Source organism: Balearica regulorum, chromosome 24, assembly GCF_011004875.1.
Source record: "Balearica regulorum gibbericeps isolate bBalReg1 chromosome 24, bBalReg1.pri, whole genome shotgun sequence".
In the NCBI taxonomy this organism is placed as follows: Eukaryota; Metazoa; Chordata; class Aves; order Gruiformes; family Gruidae; genus Balearica; species Balearica regulorum.
Window position 1 is genome coordinate 3415446 of NC_046207.1, and position 18225 is coordinate 3433670.

Here is an 18225-nt window from a genome sequence, read left to right on the forward strand (position 1 = left end):
GGAGGTTGTTGATTGAGTAACAAGCCTTTTGTTTCCCTTCCTGCAACGTATTCAGTGGGTCTGTGGTTTAGGCTTTCCTGTTCTTCCTTTCAGAGCAGCCGTAAGGCTTGCAGGGACAAGGCAGGCTATATGGAGTAGTCAAATCCAACAGAGCTACCCAGATTTGGGGCATGATTATATGATGTAGTGACCTGGAATGAGGGAAAACTGGTCCCAGAAATCACTTTATTTTGTCAGGCAGAGTTTGAGAGCATGTTCTTCCTCTCGCTGCAGGTCTAGGAGGATGGAAAAGGGTCAGACACAGAACAGAAAGCCTAAAACTGGATTTTAGAACCAGGGCAAAAAACAAGTCCCCTGGGAGAAACTTGATGTGTTGTGGTGGGTTTTTTTCTCAGGCTGCAGTTGCTAACACAGCTCCACGTGCTGACAGTCCTTCCTCCACTAAGGACTGCACTGAAAAGCATCCTCAGCTTCACTTGATTTATGCAGGAAAGAAATAGCCCCAACACACCTGTAGGGAAAGTGAGGCACATTGCTGATCTCAGCTGTGTTTTCAGCTGAGAAGCCAAACTCCGATATTCCATCAACCTGACCTATATGTCCATGACACTGAGGATTATTTTTTCACTGCAGATGTCCCACATGGAAGCAAAGCCTCGTGACCCACACTGCTACCGATGCCCCCTGCGGGAAGCGGGGACAGACATGCCACGTTCCCCTGGTGCAGGGACCGGCCCCAGTCTCATCCCTGTTGTGCAGGATGGACACATGGAGTTGCACGTTTTTCCCAAATAAAAGGAGGGGATGGCTGCAGGGGACAATGTGGAAGCACTGCAGTGGTGTAAGTCACACAAACAGCCCCTTAGAGCAGCCGTCATGGAGCTGCTCAGAAACAGAAGTGTCAAACTATATCCAGTTACATAAAATAATAATAATGATATACCAAAGGCAGATAAAGTCAGGCTAAATCGTTCCTCTCCCTCCTTCCTGGAGATGCGATATTTCTCTTCATTCTCCCCATCCCTAATACCCGTCTCCCACGTTTGTCTCTGTGCCGCGCTGAGGAGCTTGAGATTAACCATGACGAATGGACTGATTTCCTTGTCTCAGGGACTGGTTTATTTTTCCTTTGCCACATCTGACAAGTTGCATTTTACTATAAATCCCCTCAATTAGGTCTTTCAAACAGCACTGCAGCCGTTTCCCTGATATATAGGGAAGGAATTATCTTCATGTCCCTGGCAACCAAATCCTTGACTAAAAATAGTTGATGTTCACTTTTGCTTTCCACCCATCACCCTGCACTGTGGGCACCTGAGAAGAGCATGGCCATTGCACATGTCCCACTCGGTGGCCATGGGCAGGCTGAGATGGCTAAGGATGATCCCCAGGGTCTCAGTGTGGAAACGGGGTCTCCAGTGCTCCCCACTGCAAGGTGCCTCTTGTGTCCTGGGGTGCACAAAGCCCTGAGCAGCCCCTCAAAACCAGGGTGTGGAGCTGTGTCCTAGACTCACAATGTGCTCAGTGAATGGGCTGAATCCAGGCTGCTCGGGGGTGTGGGAGCTTTCTCAAGCCTTTTTTTGTGCAATTTGCATTTTCAGTTGGGCATATTGAAGTGAAAGGTAACGCCAGGGTGGCTCTGGAGTGTGTCTCATCCTGTCACTTGTCGGGCGTAGGGATGTTAGGAGACCTAAGAAACAAAGAGTTTCCTGAATTTACTAGAGCTTTACATATTTTCAAACTTCTTTGCCAAACCAATGGCACAGTTGATTAAATCCGGCTAATGCCGGAAGATTTATGTCTGTGTTGTTTATTCCCTTTAATTACTGGGCCAGGAGGATTTACCCTTTGAGGCCTGGGATGAGCCATTGGTTGCACCCCTGTGCCGGGGTGCAGCCCTGGCTGGCCACTCTTGCCTTGATCCAGTGGATGCAGGAAGGACCTTGATCACCTCCTGCCCTCTCCCATGCTTCAGAGACAGAAAGCAGCTCAGCGAAGATGGATGGAGGCTTCAGCCATGAATCCATCAAAGGACACTGCCCTCCTATTGATCCGTCTGCGATACGCCATGGTCTGCAGCCATTCCCAGAGGCAGAGGCTGTTATTGGGATGAAGCAGGGAGCACAGTTCAGCACCCCATGAGAGGTTGTTGGATGCACCAGCATCAGGTAGGGGAAACATCTTTGGTCCCACCTCAAGATGGTGACCCCAATGGCAATGTCTTCCACGTCTCCTTCCCAGCAACACACCTTGGCTCTCCTTGTTTGTTCAAGGAAAGAAGAAAACAGAACTTGCTGCCTGGCTTTCTGCTGCCGGGTCACCACGGGCAGGTGGAGCCTGGGTGACTCCCCAGGGTGGGCACAGCAGCCACAGCTGGGACAACCCCCCCCAAGAGCCAGGTGGGTGCAGAAGGAGTGCCCTCAAACTGCCCTGGCACAGAGGAGCATGTTTCACCCAGAGGGAGATTCATCCAGCTCAGAGATGGATCCAAGCCTGCCCACAGCATCCCCAAGAGACAGGGGATGTGGGGGACGCCTCCCCAGGAGCCCAGGGTGGAGGCTGGCAGGAGATGAGACAGAGAGGTGGGACAGAGAGCCCGTAACAACTGAGGTGTGGTGGGGGATCATTAGCCAAGACCCCAGGAGCATCAGCCAGGCTCCCCTACACCACCCACTCCTGCTCCCCACCCTCCTCAGGACACATGTCCCCCATACCAATGCCCCACTCCTCTGTCAGTTCAAGCCCCCTGCTTCTGCCTCATCGCCTCTTCCCCTTCCACCCATCCTACAAGAAAAAACACCCTCCCAGCAGCACCCCCACCTCCTCTGTGACTCAGTTTCCCCCTCCCCCCCCCCATTATGGTCAAGTGCTCCCAGCACAGCCCCACTGCATGGAAGGACCTACATCCACCTGCCCCATGTCCCGTCCTTGCCTCAGGAGCATCTCCCTCACAAGAAAGGTCTGAAGCCCCTTCCACCCCCTCCCTATGGGACAGGGGGTCTCACTTCCCTCCGTGTTCACCAGCCAGTTTGCAAAGGGGCTGCAAAGGGTGGAAGCCTCCCCTTCCCCCAGTCCCTCTGCCAGAGCCCTGGAGCCAAATCCCCGAAAACATAAACCCTTCTGCAAACTGCAGCCCCAAGCCCTTTGCATACACACAGGGGAGCCCGCAGCCTCCGCAGGAGACCCCGCAGCAGCGGCTGCAAAATGCGAGTGCGGGGGGCAGAGAGGGGAGAGCCTGGTCCAGGGGGAGCTGGAGGAGTGGGGGGGCAGGTGGGGGTCCCCGGGCCCGTGGGAAGTTTCTGCTGCTAAAGATGCTGAGGGAGGGAAGGAGACAGAGGAAAAAAAAAAAAAAAAAAAAAAAAAAGAGTTGGAAGGCACTAGGGAGGTGGAGGAAGGAAAAGGGGAGGAGGAAGAGGAGGAGGGAGAGAAGGGGGGAGTGGGAGGCTGGTGAGGAGGGATGTAGCCCATCGCCAGGCGAGCTGGAAGGTGGGAAGCCAGAGGACCGGCTCCGAGGGAGGTTATAAAAGGCAGGAGCAGGTCGCCGAGCAAAGGGGAGGGTGAAAGGTACCTGCCCACCTCCACGCAGCCCTGCCAGGACCCGGACACGCTCCTTTGCACGAAGCCCAGAGGATTTTATCCCCGACGGCAGAAGGAGCGCAGCGGGAGTGGGGAGCGCTGCCAGCCATGCCCCGGCGAGCTGGGCGCAGTGGGAGTTAAGGATGGTGCCCAGCCTACGTCCTGCCCTCCTCCTCCTCCTCCTGCAGGTAAGATGCTTTTAAGTCCTTTTGTCCCAGAAGGGCCCTTCTGCCTTCCTCCCCATCACCCCTCCGCACCCTGCACCGCTTGCTTTCTCCACAATGACTTTTCCATTTCTTTGAAGGAAGGGAAAAGTAAAAGGAGAAACCGCTACACAAAGGGCCCTCAGGAGAATTCCTCCAGTTGAGACACGAGGGCTTGGCAATAGCTCACAATGCCCAAAAACTAGCAGGGAGGGGGCTGGAGTCAGTGAAAGGGTTATTAAAGGGGAGACTTGCAGCCAGGTCCTCCCAAGCGCAGCCCAGATTTCCCAGCAGCTCCCTGCCTCGCACCTCCCAGTGAAACCAGCTGCCACCAGTTTCCCTTAGGCTGCTGGGAGGGGGTGGCCACTCTGGGGGTGTGATGGATGGGGACAACACAAATGCAATGCCTAATTGTACCCCCCCATAATTGATTTTCTAAAGAAACCACTCCTTTCCCCCCCACCCGCAAAGCACAAGACTTTCCTCCCTAAATTGCTTGCTGTGGAACTGTAGCCACTGCTAATTTTGCAGCTCTGCACAAAATGCAAATGCTTTGTCAGAAGCAATATTCCTCCTCCCCAAGGGCTCATCAAGAAAGGAAATATTCCCAGCCCAAAGGATGTTTAAATCCCAAACCATGGGCAAACGAGGAGATGGAAAGGTTTCCAGTGAAATCTTGAACATAATTTGAACAAACCTATGCAAGCAGCTAAACAAAATGATCAGGTTTTTGATTAAATCTCTGTGTCAAAGAGGGTTAAAAGAAAAAAATTTGCCCGGCTCTCTGCAAAATGCTGTCTCAGTGGCCCAGTTGTGACTGCAGAGTTAAAACAGCAGAAAAAGCAGATGGTCAGCCCTCCCTGTTAGCACCGTTGCGGTTCGTACCCCGCGGGCTCACTGTGCATTGCCGGTGGAAGGGCAGGGAGGAGTATTTAACTGCACCTTTGGGATAGGAAGGTTCTCACCTAAGGGATGAGAAGAGCTGATACGCACCAGGCAATGTCCTTGCCAAGTTGGTATTGCTTTTAAAATCCCCTCTTCTGAGCAGCAGCTTTCTCCTATAACTGCATATCCCTAATTCTGTTTTATAGGAGCTCTTTTGTGGTTATATTCCCCAGTTCAGGTTATATTTGGTTCCGATGTAAGAAATAAAGGTGACACAGGGCAGGATCTTTTCTCCAGCCCAGGTCCTCCTTGGCCAATATGTGGGGACACCATTGGCAAAGCCACAGACCCAGTGCAGGGTCTGAGCTGGGGGCAGCCAAGCAAGCGTGACAGCTCCTGATAGCTACTGTGTGAGCAAAAAGTGGTCAGGAAAAAAGCACAAAGGTGCTAAGACACAGCTCCCACCCTCTGCTAAACCTCCTCAGGCTCAGGGGTTTCCCTAGCCATCCCTAGCTGTTCCTCAAGGATGGTCTCCTTGTGAAGATGGGGGGGCAAATCCTCAAAAAGCTTCCAGAGTTTGAGAGCAAAACCATCCCTGCGCTGGGGCTGGGACAGGAGGGTGTCATGAAAACCAGCCCAAGCAGAGAATTCTCTCCCAGCCAGCTCCAGAAAGAAACACCCAATCTACAAAACACCTCTTTGCAGTCAAACTGTCTATTTTTTCTTATAAATATATGCATTCAAAATTCAGACCCTTTCCAGCACAATCCCAACCCTCGTCTGGGGACAGTGCAGGCTAAAAGACAATGAAACTCCAGCCTCAAGTGACCATGTCCCTGCAGCCAGGTATACCCACAGCAGGATCCAGCCTGTAAGTGCAGAGACCTGCAGCAGTCTGGCTCCAACGGAGACCTCAGCAGGGGCGAACCTCCCCTGCTTGGGCAGGTTTGGCAGCCTGCAGATCCCTGGGCTGGCACAGCCAATGTGTTCCCCACGCATCTGGCCAGCACCTCTAGTTTAGCATCGATTTGTCCACCTTGCCTTCCTGGGTAGACATCCCTTGGTGAGTTGGACAGACAGACCAGGAAACAGGCAGCAAAACTTGCTGCAAAATGCTCTCTCGCATCTTGCAAGTCATTTAAACAAACTAAACAAGTGGTTAGAAAGAAACAGTTCACCTGCAATTTTGTCAGGAACTGATGACATATCTGGGGCTGGTAACACTGTTTGCAAAAGCATTTTATGAAAAAGCAGGCTTTGATGCTGGGGGTGGGGTAGTTTCCCCTCTCCCTTGATCAGCTCCAGCAGCAATAAGCCCCAAACCAGCTCTCTACCCCTTTGCTGCTCAAATCCTTGCGTAAGACGCGGAGCTGCAGTAGCCGGATACGGCTGACCCTGGGGATCTCTTCCAGTCCTTGCTTTCCTTAAAAGACAGAGTTGATTCAATGTGTATGAAATCATCCCCGTGGTTTCGCATCTCTAGTGAAGAAGTGAATGGAAATGGCACAGCCTGTTCCCAGAATAGCTGCTCTATCACCACAGGATGAATATATAGAAATACGATGAGAATAGCCCGCACAGCCGGCTCAACCCTGCCCTGAAATACAGCTCCGTTCACCAGAAATCCTGCACAGGGCTGGCCCAGAAGTTTGTTGTGAGCGACGAGCTCAAGTGGAGGTCCAAGTTCGCAGCATTTAAAGAGGCTGCATCTGTGGTTTTATCTTGGAGACCAGTATTTGGACCCAAAGGAAAGCACAAATCATCAGCATGGGGTTCCCTCAACAAACAGAGCCCAGGAGCCGCTGTCCAACGCTTGAGAGCTGTCACTCATGAGCGGGTGGCTCTTTCTGTAGATGGTATAACATACGCAGAGGCCCATCTGTTGTTTTTCCTTTTTACCCTAACTGTATTTTGAGCTAATGGAAGAGACCCTCCTTCTCTGCAGTGTCCTGCTTTATCAATGAGTCACCCACCCAGCAGCAATGCCTCCATTCAGATAGCAGAGGGCACGGGGTGTTGGTCTTTTGCAGATCATAGTCCCTCTTCTACCCTGAAATCCTGTACTCTTTGCTCAGGAAAGGCAATGGCAGATGCAGTTTTGGTGTGGCTGAGCTTTCCCTAGCTGTGAATGCAGATAAACTGGAAGGAAATTATAGGTGAATTGAATGATGGAGGTTCAGCCCAGGGTATGACCCTAAAAAGGTGATGAGTAAAGGATGGGGCTTGGGACAGCCAAGATGTGGGAGGCAGCTGGGGAAAACAAATTCCAAGCCCAACATGAAAATGTCTGTGAATGCACACGGGTCCCACATGTGCAATCTGCAGGACAGTTTAATACAGCCACCTTAGAAAAGCAGTCCTCCCTTATGCTTGTGTCTGTCACCAACTCTACTTTAGCAGCCTTTGCTCTGGCAAATCCAGATGCCATAGGAACCACTTTGATACAGGCAGTGTCCCCTTTTCCAGCTTGTTTGTGCCTTTAGCTTCCAATATCCAAATTCCATTATTCTTTTTTTCACCTGTCCCCAAAAATCCATGCCCCTTTTGATAGATAAATGAAGTCAGAATTATTTATGGCAAGCAAGAGAAACCAGAGCTTAATCCAGGAAAACCTTTAATCACTCATAAATCAGGTTTTACAGGGCATTCATTTAGCCCTGATTGATATTCTTTTGTTAGGATCTGCATCCAGCATGCTCAGAGAGAGACTCCAAACGGAATAAATACTCACACCAAAGCCTCTGTCTACACACAGTGGGGGCTGGCCCTCTAATATGGCTCAATTTATAAACTCACAGATTTTAATGCCAGATGGAGGTGTTCTCGCTGCCTGCTCTTCCCCCCAAGTAACATCAGCCACAGAAAATCCCCCTGCGGTTCTTGCTTTGAGCCTCGTTCTGCTGCCTGTGCTTTGCCTTGATGCCGTGATGCTAGCAGGGCTTCTGATGTGGCTTTGCACGAAAGCAAGTGAAGGAGCAATGGGGTGCTTGTTAGTAAAGTGGGGGTCTTGCAGAAACCTGGAGCTCAGGGGGTGGCAAAGCAGGTCACTGCCAGGGCTAAGGCAAGGGCTTGTAGAGTGTCCTTCATGGGCCAGATGCTGCCTGGGGGTTTCATTCATGGCTTAGACTGGGGGTGGGACTTATCCAAGTGAAAGCCCTCAAGGCGGAGGTGGTAAGAAGCTCACCAGCTGCAGAAGATGGTGCCTGGAAGTCAGAGGAGGCAAGGGTAAAGGGATTCCCCCCAGCAGAGGGAGGGCAGGGGACAGGGCTGGGCAGCAGGGGCTGGAGGCACCGTGACCACCTCCAAGCACATTTGAGGGGGCAGCTCTTTTGGTCAGGCTTTTCAAGGCCACCTCCAGCCTATGGCTGCGGCGTTGGCAAGACGTGCTGCTCCATGCCCTCCCTTCCCATGCTGCTGATGTTGCTCTGCATCTGAGGTTGGCATCCAGCTCTTTTAACATTCACTGTACTTAACACCCAAAGTCAGGCAGCTTTTTCTGCAGGCTTGGGGCCAAGAGCAGGTTCAATCCCAGCCTAACACCCCAGAGAACCTCAGTGAAGGTCCAGAGCAGAGACTGTGCTCAGTCCTTCCTCTGCCTGTGTGTCCCAGGAGGTCTTTCTTCTTCCAAGCGTCTCAGGGGGCAGCAAGCCCAGTCAAGCCAGGGAGCGGAAATTATGGGTGAGATTGGTCCCTCCAGCAAGGATGACTCCAGAGTGGCTGATGTTGGACCCATCCCCAGGGGGTCTCAGTGGCCATCACCATCCATCAGTCCCACTGACCGCTCCAGCTTTGTGCAAAGCCACTGGCTCGCACTGCTTCACCCTGCTAATCGCTCCGGTCTCCAATTACAGCCCTGTTGGCAGTGGAAAACCCAAGCCCCGTCTTAGATTGCTAATTAGGCTATGAGCCATCTATCTCCCTGCTCAGAGCTGTCAGCCCTTCCTGCCACGCAGATCCGATCTTGTTTGAGGCAATAAGATATCAAGGGGGGACAAGCCTGTCTCTGAGTAGTACGGCGCGGGGGGTTGATGTTTGACTCGGATGTGAATATATTAATTAATATCTGTGGATTGCTTCGGAGAGGGAAAGTACTGCAGGGGGACATTAATTCCTAATTGTCATTAATTGAATTTTGCTGCTAGGTCAGTGTCAGGCCACAGAGACTGACGCCATGCGTGTGTGTGTGTGAGTGTGTGATTTTGCTGCTCACACCCATACCAGCAGCGAGACCCCCAGCCTTCTCATGCCAAAGAGCTGACACTATCTCAGCCTGCTGTGCTGCATCTCCTGCCCAGGAGACCTGCCACCCTGTGCCCCTCCCAGACACAGGGAATGGTTCCATAAAACCCAGTGACATTGCATCAGGACACGGCTAGTGGGTCCAGATAGGAGCGACCTGCCCCACATGGTGCAGCACAGCCTGAGTGACCTTAGTCAAGCGGTACTCAGTGCCTCAGTTTCCCTTCTGGGACAGCATTGACTTGGTGGGTGGTGGGACATCGACTGCAGCTGGTGTTTGCAGTGTGTGGGATGCAGAGAACGCTGGAGCAGCGTCAGGTTTTGGTGTCTGAGCTGAGCGGCGAGGACTGGTGGGGGCTGGCTGATCCTACCGCAGGAAACATGGGGGTGAAAGGAAGGAGCGTGCTGCTCCACGAGGTCTGAGGTTAACCCAGTGCCATCAGCATCTGCTGCAATGCCTCCCTGTGTGTAAAACAGAGACGTTAGCAGAGCATGGAAGGAAGCTGGGTGGATGCTGAGGCAACGGCAGTGGAGTCATTGGTGGCTCCAGATGGAGGAGAAGCTGCTGCCAGTGTGGGGTCTCATGGGGCCCCTGCAGCTCCCAGCAGAACTGCTGTCCCCACGGGATCAGCTCCCCAGGCTGACCGGGACCTCTGTGCAAAGCGGCTGCTTCTAGAAAAACAGATTGCTTTTCTTCCCCCGTGCAGCTGAACACTCAGCTGAAGCTCTCCAGGATTTTGGCAGTCTGAGAGAGGTCGCAGAGGAGTTCTTCACTGCAGAGCATGATTTGCCATAGTCCAGGTCAAAGCAGGGCTGGGAGGGCAAAGGGACATGGCCCATCTCTGGCCCAAGCACGACCCACCACCGTTCCGAGGCTGTTGAGGCATGCTTGGCTCCATTCTGGCCAGGCTGGGACCCGCTGAGCGCCATGCGGCATCTTATGGCAGCAATGCTCTGGCAGGCAAATCTTTTCAAGGACGGAGCTTTAACCTATTCTCTCTGCAAAGCCTGAGGAGGTGTTAAGGTAACCCACAAAGGACAAAACATAGGAGAGAGCCCAACCATCAGGGTACCAGATCAGAAGTCTTCTGGCTTGTGCAAATCCACTTGGAGCTGCCACCTTCCCCAGCTTACCCGCCTCGAGCTGGGGCTGATGGGAGTGGAACAAAACCTTTGCTGCTGTCAAGAGCGTTGGCCACATTGCAGTGAGACAAGACTCAGAGCATGATAAAAAAGCTGCTAGGGATTGTTGTGTTTTGGGAAACCCTTTTTTTCCCTTTCTTTCTTCCTTCTGTAGCAGTTGCAGCTCATTTACAAAGCCTGCAAAGAGCCAGAGATTACACTCCATCCATACCTCCCTCTAGGTGTAGCTCAGTCCGTGTTGCTGCTCAGTGCCAAGACCTCTCCCTGTGTCTGGAAGGAGAACGGGCACTGCCAGGCTGGAGCAGGCTGTGATTAGGAGAAACACATCCAATTAACACTTGAGAGCCTGTTCAGGTAGGCAAACCATCCCAGTCCCTTTTGGGAGGAACCCTTTTGTCCCAGCTACCCATGCAAAGAGCCACCAGGTCCAGCGGGCACCAGCTGCAGGCATCAATGCAGAGGGGAGCCGAGCCCCCTACTCCCTCTTACCCCATGTCTGGAGTTTGGGTGGTCTCAGCTTTCAGCAAAAAGACCCAAGAGGTGCCCGGCTCCTGCAGGACCAGCACAACAGCAGCTCCACGCAGCAGCACCCGCACTCAGGGCAGGGTTTTGCTGCCGGATCCCCTGTGCCATCTGGAGCAGTCATAACAAGGAAGCTATTCTCAGCTCCATTTATACGTCTGCTTGACATCTCTTTTGCTGTCAAAACCAGCTTCCCAAGGCAGTAAATACTTGTTTGGAAAAGAGCAAGTGGGTGCTGAGCTTGTCTCCATGTCTGAATAAATCCTGCTAATGGTTCGGTAAGGCGCAGGGGATTGCTGGGCGTGCCAGCAAGAGGAGCCAGTGTTTATATGGCTAAAGGGCAAGAGGAGGACCATCTCCTCCCTATCCAGAGTAGTCTTAAAGGCAAATGGCACTCGGGAAGGGAGATCAGGCACTAGGGACCAGCCTGGCCAGTGGGGAACGAGAAGGTTGTTGTGCGTTGTATTGGCTCAGCAGAGGACGTGTCCGAGCCCACCACCTCAGGGGAGCTGGGAGCTCCCTTGCAAACAGAGCAGGCTGCAGCCTTTCCTGCCTCCAGGCTCATGGTTGAGTTTCCCACAGGATCTGTATGTGCTTGCATTTCAGGGCACGGCTCTGCCACTCCATCAGTGAGCAGTGAGCTTTTCTCCAAGGGAGGTCAGTCCTTGCCGGGCAGGTTTAGGGTGAGAGAAGAGGAGTTCAGCCTCATCCACCATTGGCATCTGTCCCCTGAGCAGAGGGGATCAGCCTGTGTCACCATGTCACTCCTCTCTGAGCTGGAGAAGAAAATGGGCAGCTGCTCTGGTAGAAACTTGTGTGTTTTGCAAAACAGCAGGTCCCTTCCATCCCCTGTCTGCCTCACTGGTGAGGCTTGGGTCTAGCAGCACCATGCCTCTGTCTTCTTCGGCTTTCAGTTGCCTTCCTCAGTTTTAGTGTCCCCAAACTCCTGCAAAGACACCGTAATTCAGAAGTAGCTTTTCCAAAATAGCTCTCCATGTAGACAGAGTCAATGGTTTTCACGTCCAGTGGAGATGCAGAGCCTCCCGGGAGCTGCTCTGGAGAATGGAGGGGATAGATCCTGGTCGATGCTTCCCAATGCAATGGCAATGGCAGTGCTTGCAGACAAGCCCTTCTCCTGAAAAAAGGCTTTATCCAGACCTGGTTGACTGTGGATCAGATCTCCTTAAGGACATGTATTAACATCTTCCCACTGACAGCTTACAAGGCTGTGATTTTAATAAGGTATTGAAAATCTGAGCATGGTGTCAGACTCATCATGTTTCCCCTGTCTGCTCTCAGGATGCAAAAACTAAAAGTGTTGATTAAATTGCTAAATAGCAGAAACTCCGTGGCCTGACAGGGGCTGTGCAGGGCTGCAGTATGGTTTGCTGAGGGGGATATTTGGGGCAGGAGAGGATCAGTGGGTGGGAAACAGAGCAGAGACCATCAGTCTCACAGCCCCAGGCTGCATAAGCCCAGCTCCTCCGGGTTGGGAAACCTGTCTTGCAAATGGGTGTGTGCCCATCGTGCAGCTTTGGGGGTGGTATCCACTGGGAAATGTCCAAGCTCAGTTCTGACCCACCTGCTGCCACGTCCAAGGAGGGATTAGGGGCTGGGGAAGTGGCATATTGCACATGTAACCCTGCCTGTGGTCTGCTTTCTCCCCGTGCAGGCGTTTCTCCTCTGGGATAGCCCAGTTGCAGCCTCCATCCAAGAGCAGTACTGCGAGAGCCTGCCGCCTGTCACGAACCACACAGGTGAGTGCCCTGCGTCCCCAGCCCACCCTCACCATCCGCAAGGGACCCTGGCGGGAAGATGGAGTCTCCGGGCTTATCTGCAGCTGCCCAGCTCCTTTCTGGAGGGAGGTGGGATGTGCTAAGGCTGTGTTGCAGCCCCATGCTGACTGCTGCAGCAGCCTCCTTGCAGGGTGACAGTTGAGGCAGGTGGAAGATGCAGAGCTCAGGAGAGCTAAAAACAGAGAAAACAAATATCTGTTGGGCTGGGCTCGAGGGGAAGGTGGGCGAGGAGACATCTGCCCAGACCCTGCTCCTGCGCTGCCTGTACTCTGCCATGCCCAGGGACACCCAGGACCTTTGTACCCTCTGTCCACCGTCCTCTGCCACCCCTTTGCCTATGGGTAACAACTAGAGGTTGCGACTTTCTGTGGAGACCATGTCACCAGTGCAGTGTGGCCACCCTGTGCACAGGGCTCAGCCACCCTCTGTCCCCCAGCACTCCTAGATGTGTGCCATTGAGCTCTTTGGGAGGGCACCAGCCATGAGGAGCTTCTGGGGACATGACCATGGCCAGAGCTGGCTCAGCTGAGCTGGGTGAAACCAGCAGGGTCATGGGCAGCTCAATACTACTCAACACTTGTGTATAGGTTTGCATCCAACTGGGTCAGGCCCAAGATGTGTTTGTGCCAAAACTGGCTTTTAACTTATATTCAAGATGTGACTTGGATGTCACCTCAGCAGTGACAGGTCTGGTTCAGTGACAGATCTTGGGGGAGGAAAGGTGGCTGAGGGAGAGGAGCTCACAGGAGAAAAGTCCTCCCCAGCTCAGGGATGCTGCAGAGTTCATCTTCTCACGATTGAATGGAGACCAGAGCAGGCGCCAAGCAATTGCCCAGCTTGCCCCAGTCCCTGCTGATCAGAGCAGCTCTCTCCATCAGGGTGATGGATAGCCGTGGAGGCTCGGCACTGATGGATGGCTGCCCGCCACCCGGCTCCCATTAACAGCAGCATTAAAAACTCCTTCTTAAAAAATTACAGCTTGGCACCAGCTGATTCAGTGCCTGGCCGACTGGCAGAGCCCAGGGCACCACAGCCCTGCAAGGAGCATCCCCAGAGCATCCCCAGCCCAGGCAGAAAGCAGAGGGAAAGCAAGGCTGCCAGTGGAAATGGAAATGCCTGCGTGTCTCTGGCCTGGGCACGGTGTAGACAAGAAAACTGATCATCACTCATATGATTTGCTCCCTAAAGGTTTCATCACTCTGCTCAGCAAGGTGGTTGTCCTTGGCCATGTTAGGCTGTGATAACTGGCATTTGTTTTCTTCTTACTCATCTTCTTTGGTGCAACATGTGTCCAGCAATGTCCTGCAGAAGCACTGGCCAAGCACCACAGGGACTTTCTCTGATGCACAGACCAGCTGGTGGCACGACCCAGAGCAGCAGGCAGGTCCCAGAGCCTCCTCATGCCCATCTCATGGCTTTTGCCACCTGTTGATGAAACCTCCTGAGCCCTTGGGGAGAGGGCACAGAGGGGGGAGCATTTCTGCCATGGCTTTGCTGATGGATGTGCCCTGCAATTGCCACCACCCTCAAGCAGTGGGTGCTTCTTTCTGCAAGGATTGGGCTTTGCTCTGTAGGGATTTATTAGCGTGAATCCAAGCAGGATTTAGTGTACCTCGGGACAGGGGAGCACAACATGTCAGGCTTCAGATTTGCAAAATCTTCAGCATCTCTATGCATCCAACCTGGCATCACTGAGAAGCTCATTAATTTGGGATGGAGCTGGTGCATGTGAGAGCCACTTCTAGCTTGGGGAGGAGGCTTAGAACAAGAAGCAGAGATGAAACTATTTGTCTTATGTCTGCTGCTTGGTAAGTGGAGCTCAGTCCCAGCCCGCATCCTTGGGGTCCATTTAAGCCCTGCCTGATTCAGGCAGCAATTCCTAGGGAGGGATATTTACAAAACTGGAAACTTTGTTTTGAGGCTATTTAACATGGAGAGTTGTTAGGATGACGCTAATGAGAATTGCAGTGAGGCCATGAGACTTAATTTGTTAATGTCTGCATAACCCTTGGGAAATGGCACATGCCAATAACACGAGCCCAGCGGTCCTCCAGCACGTAGCTCGGCAGGGCGTCAGTTGGATGCGTGGTAGGGCCCTGCCTCGTGCCCATGTGCAGCATCCCTCCTCTGAAAAGTAGCCCAGTGTGGGTCCTCCTCCTCTCTCGGGTCACCAGTCCCTTTATTATTTAATCTCACACTTTTTAATGAGGATGCATGGCTGGACAGTGATATCACCAGGGTGCCAACAGTCTCCAAGGCACATGCACTGAGCTGGAAAGGTCTCTGCTTACTGAAGTGTGGGGGAGAGACACCCGGGGTGATGTTCACCGGGCTCATGGGGTGCAGTCGTTGCAAGCAAATCCTCATCCTGGGAAGCGGAGCAGCTGAGCCCTGCAGAGCTCCCTTGTTCTGCCCTCTTATCAGCGTTGATTTACCCATCTTCCTCTAAGCACGCTGTCCCCAACGCAGGGCGATGTCCCTTGGCATTCAGGCTCCCTGCACAGGCATGATGGTCCAACCCGATACTTTAGGTATGCATCAGAAATACCTCATGGTGAGCCCCAGCTTCTGGCCGGTGCTGGGACACATAGGTGTCCATGCACAACTGGCCACTCCATCAGAAAGGCTGCTTTCTTCAGTAGCAATGAATATTTTCTACTCCAGGGAGAAATCATATCAGGCTGGACTTGAGGTTGATGTGCATTAGGAAAGTTGGGTCAGCTGCACCCACAAACAGAATCATAGAATCATAGAATGGTTTGGGTTGGAAGGGACCTTAAAGATCATCTAGTTCCAACCCTCCTGCTGTGGGCAGGGAAACATCTGGAAGCCAAGAAATTCCCAGATTAGGCTTGAAAAGGAACGCAGCGAGGATCAGCATCCCTTGTCCAGGGTGGATAGGTGCCTGTCCCAAGGGCTCCCAGCCTACAGATTGCCTCAGACAGCATATTGGTCTTCCTGATGATTTCAGCTCCCCAGGGTCTGTGTGCAGCTGCTTCTCGCCTCACCGTGCCACAAAGCCCGTCAGGCAGGGACAAGGTCATTTGACCCATCAGGACAAAGCATCCCTCTGCAGCTGCAGGACCGCTTCCCGTCATGGCACTTCCCTGGGGAAGGAAGGGGCAATCTGAGCAGGTGGGAAAGCCTCTTCCTAATTAATAGATGAGGCTTTTCCAAAGCAGCCCAGCAGAAAGCACTCGAGCGGAGCAAGCTCAGAGAGCTCACAGGGTTCTTTTGCCATTCGTAGCATTCAAGCTTGGATCAGCCTGAGGAGTTGGCACCCAACTGCTGATAGCCCTGGCTGATCCTGGCTGCACGGTTCACTCCTTTGAGCTGTTAATCTGCTATCGCAATAAATTGTTACCCTCGATCCCATATGAATGCTCACAAGAGAGAGGGGAGCACAGCTGATTCCTTGCCAGGAAAGAAACGTTTCCTGCCACTGCAAGTTCACCTAAAGCAAAGGAAAATGACACCAAAGTTAGGCAGAACTGAATAGAAATGTCTAGTGTTTCTTTTTTTTTAACTGGAGGTTTTTTCAAGGAGGGGAAGGGAGTGTAGCTTTGCATTTATATAAAGCAAATCAAGTTGGTCCAGATATAGCAAAAGCCTGTGGCTGAGAAGCCCAGGAGAGCAGGGAGCGATGAGAGCATTTCCTTCATGGCACTTTATCAGACAGGTTTGGAAACATGTTTCACAGCGGGTGACAGTTTGACCAAGAGACTTTCCACCCGCTCCAGCTCAGCTCCCCGAACTGCTGACGCTGCTCCAGCAGTCCGTTCTCCTGCGCTGCTTGTTTCATTCACTCACTGACTCCCCTGGGGAGAGATTGGAATTTAAATTCATAAAGGTCAAATTAACAACATCGGTGCCTCTTTTCCCTTCAGCCTCGTTGGCATCTCTCCCACCAAGGCAGAAATACTAATAAAGGAGCTGAGCAGGGGCTAAAGAGGCAGCAATGAGTCCTGGCAGGGACTTAGCACTGAGGGAGAGCAGTGATACTTGGGCAGGTTTGGGACCAAAACATTTGAACTCACCTATGTGGAAAACTCGTAGTGTTTTAAGTGTGTACTTGTATCGATAAAGCCATTCTGCTCCATCATCTGGGAAACAGGGATGTCAATAGAAACTTACTTATGTTCATACCTTTTATTGTAGTGGAGGACGGAAGAAGGTGATGAGGTTTTCTGGTAGGAAGCAGTGTCCTGGCACATCTCAGCGTGAGCAGCAGCTACGGCAGTTAAACTGCACTTTGGACTGGATGCAGTAAAATCGTTGCCAGCTACTCTGCTCTGTTGTAGCCAAACTAGATGTCTCTGCTAGGAAAACTCTGCCAGCAAGGGATTATGCTTCTTTGCTCACCCACCAGCAAAGCCCAGGCAATACCAGGGAATAAAACACTTGCTGCTACTGTTGGCAATAACACAACTCCAACCACTCTACGGGTCATATCAGGAGAACAAAATACATCCCAAAACCCAACCCACTACATTACACATTCAATAAATATATATGCTCCACAGAAGCTGTACATGGATCAGTCTTAAGTGACAACATTGAGCAGATGCATCAAGTATCAATGGCAGAAGCTAGGTTTGATGCCTCCTATTTATTCTTCTCCGGAATAGCAGCAAAGACCCAAGGGGACAGTTAATGATGGTGAATAGCAACAAGCCGAAAATTCATTACAAAGACACTTTGCTATCATAATGCTTAATTAGCCTGTGTAATTATTTTACATTGAGGATCATGGAACTTGAATGCTTGGGAGGATTGCGGGGGATTTTTTAAGGACTGGACTCTTACAATGATAAATAAACACCCAATGCCACTGAAAGCATTGCTGGAGGTAGGGTGTGAGCAAGGATCTAGGTATTTTGAGACAACCACAGTTGCTCCCAGCCATATTGAGTACCCAACCCTGGCTCAGAGAGAAGAAAAGCAGCTCCACCACCCCAATTGCAACCAGATGCTAACATAAATTGTCCCCCAGTCCCATTTCCCTCAATGCTGCAAGGTGTTACCCAAGCGCTTAGCACCTGAGTGGCTCTGCAGCTGGGATCAAGCCACCCCTCCTTGGCACATCAGTGCCTTAAAATAAAAGCACCCCCTCCACAGGCCCTTGCTTTGGGGCAATAAGGTGTGAAATGGCTCCTGCTCCACCAGCATGGTGGAGCTGCTTGGGAGGGACAAACAACCTTTTGCATGCTGGTTAGAGCAAGTGTATTTTTGATTGAACGTGGAGATGAAGCCCTGATTACCAAATGCAAATGCCGCAGCAGGGACACTCTCAAGGAGACAGAGGCTTCAGCCTGCTCAAGAGGCGGCAGCAGCAGCACAGTCACCGAGGACATCAGGGAAGGACAGAGATAATTGTGGTTGAGTAAGAGCTCGGGACTGGTAGACATATGAGCTAACACCTTTCAGCTGTTACTCAGCCTCCTGGGACACCTTAGACAAACCCCATCGCTCCCAACCATGGGAATGAGCCTGTGATTCAGATTTCCATCATCTCTCCTGGCCCCTTGGCACTGCACAAGGGGAGAGAGGCTTCGCCCTTCGAGCAGCAGTAGTGTTGCTGGGAGCACAACAGCAAGCTGGGATGCTGCAGTGGTGCAAAGCTTTGCCTGGTGTGAGACAACAATGTGTTTACTGGCACGGTTATATCAGAACAACCTTTGCTTTACTCCTCTTCATACCATCCTAGCAATGGTTTGATGGTACAATAACACTTCAGACCTCCCGGCATCAGCTCAAGAGCACCGTGGCCACATGTCTGCTGGTGCTGGCCCAGGATAAACATGCTCCATCCTCTTTAAATTTGCCCAAAATCTTTGGCAGATTAGCTGGGAGTGGAGAGC

The 18225-nt window shown here is 52.1% G+C and overlaps 1 protein-coding gene across 1 annotated transcript in view; it reads left to right on the top strand.

Annotated features, from left to right (window-relative positions):
• The first annotated feature begins 3420 nt into the window (after positions 1 to 3420).
• Positions 3421 to 18225, top strand: part of CRHR1 (corticotropin releasing hormone receptor 1) — a 30425-nt gene continuing 15620 nt past the window's right edge. The window contains exons 1-2 of the mRNA XM_075774931.1: positions 3421 to 3764; positions 12241 to 12325. Coding sequence (XP_075631046.1) covers positions 3720 to 3764; positions 12241 to 12325 — 130 coding nt within the window. The 5' untranslated portion in view covers positions 3421 to 3719. The remainder of the gene's footprint in view (positions 3765 to 12240; positions 12326 to 18225) is intronic.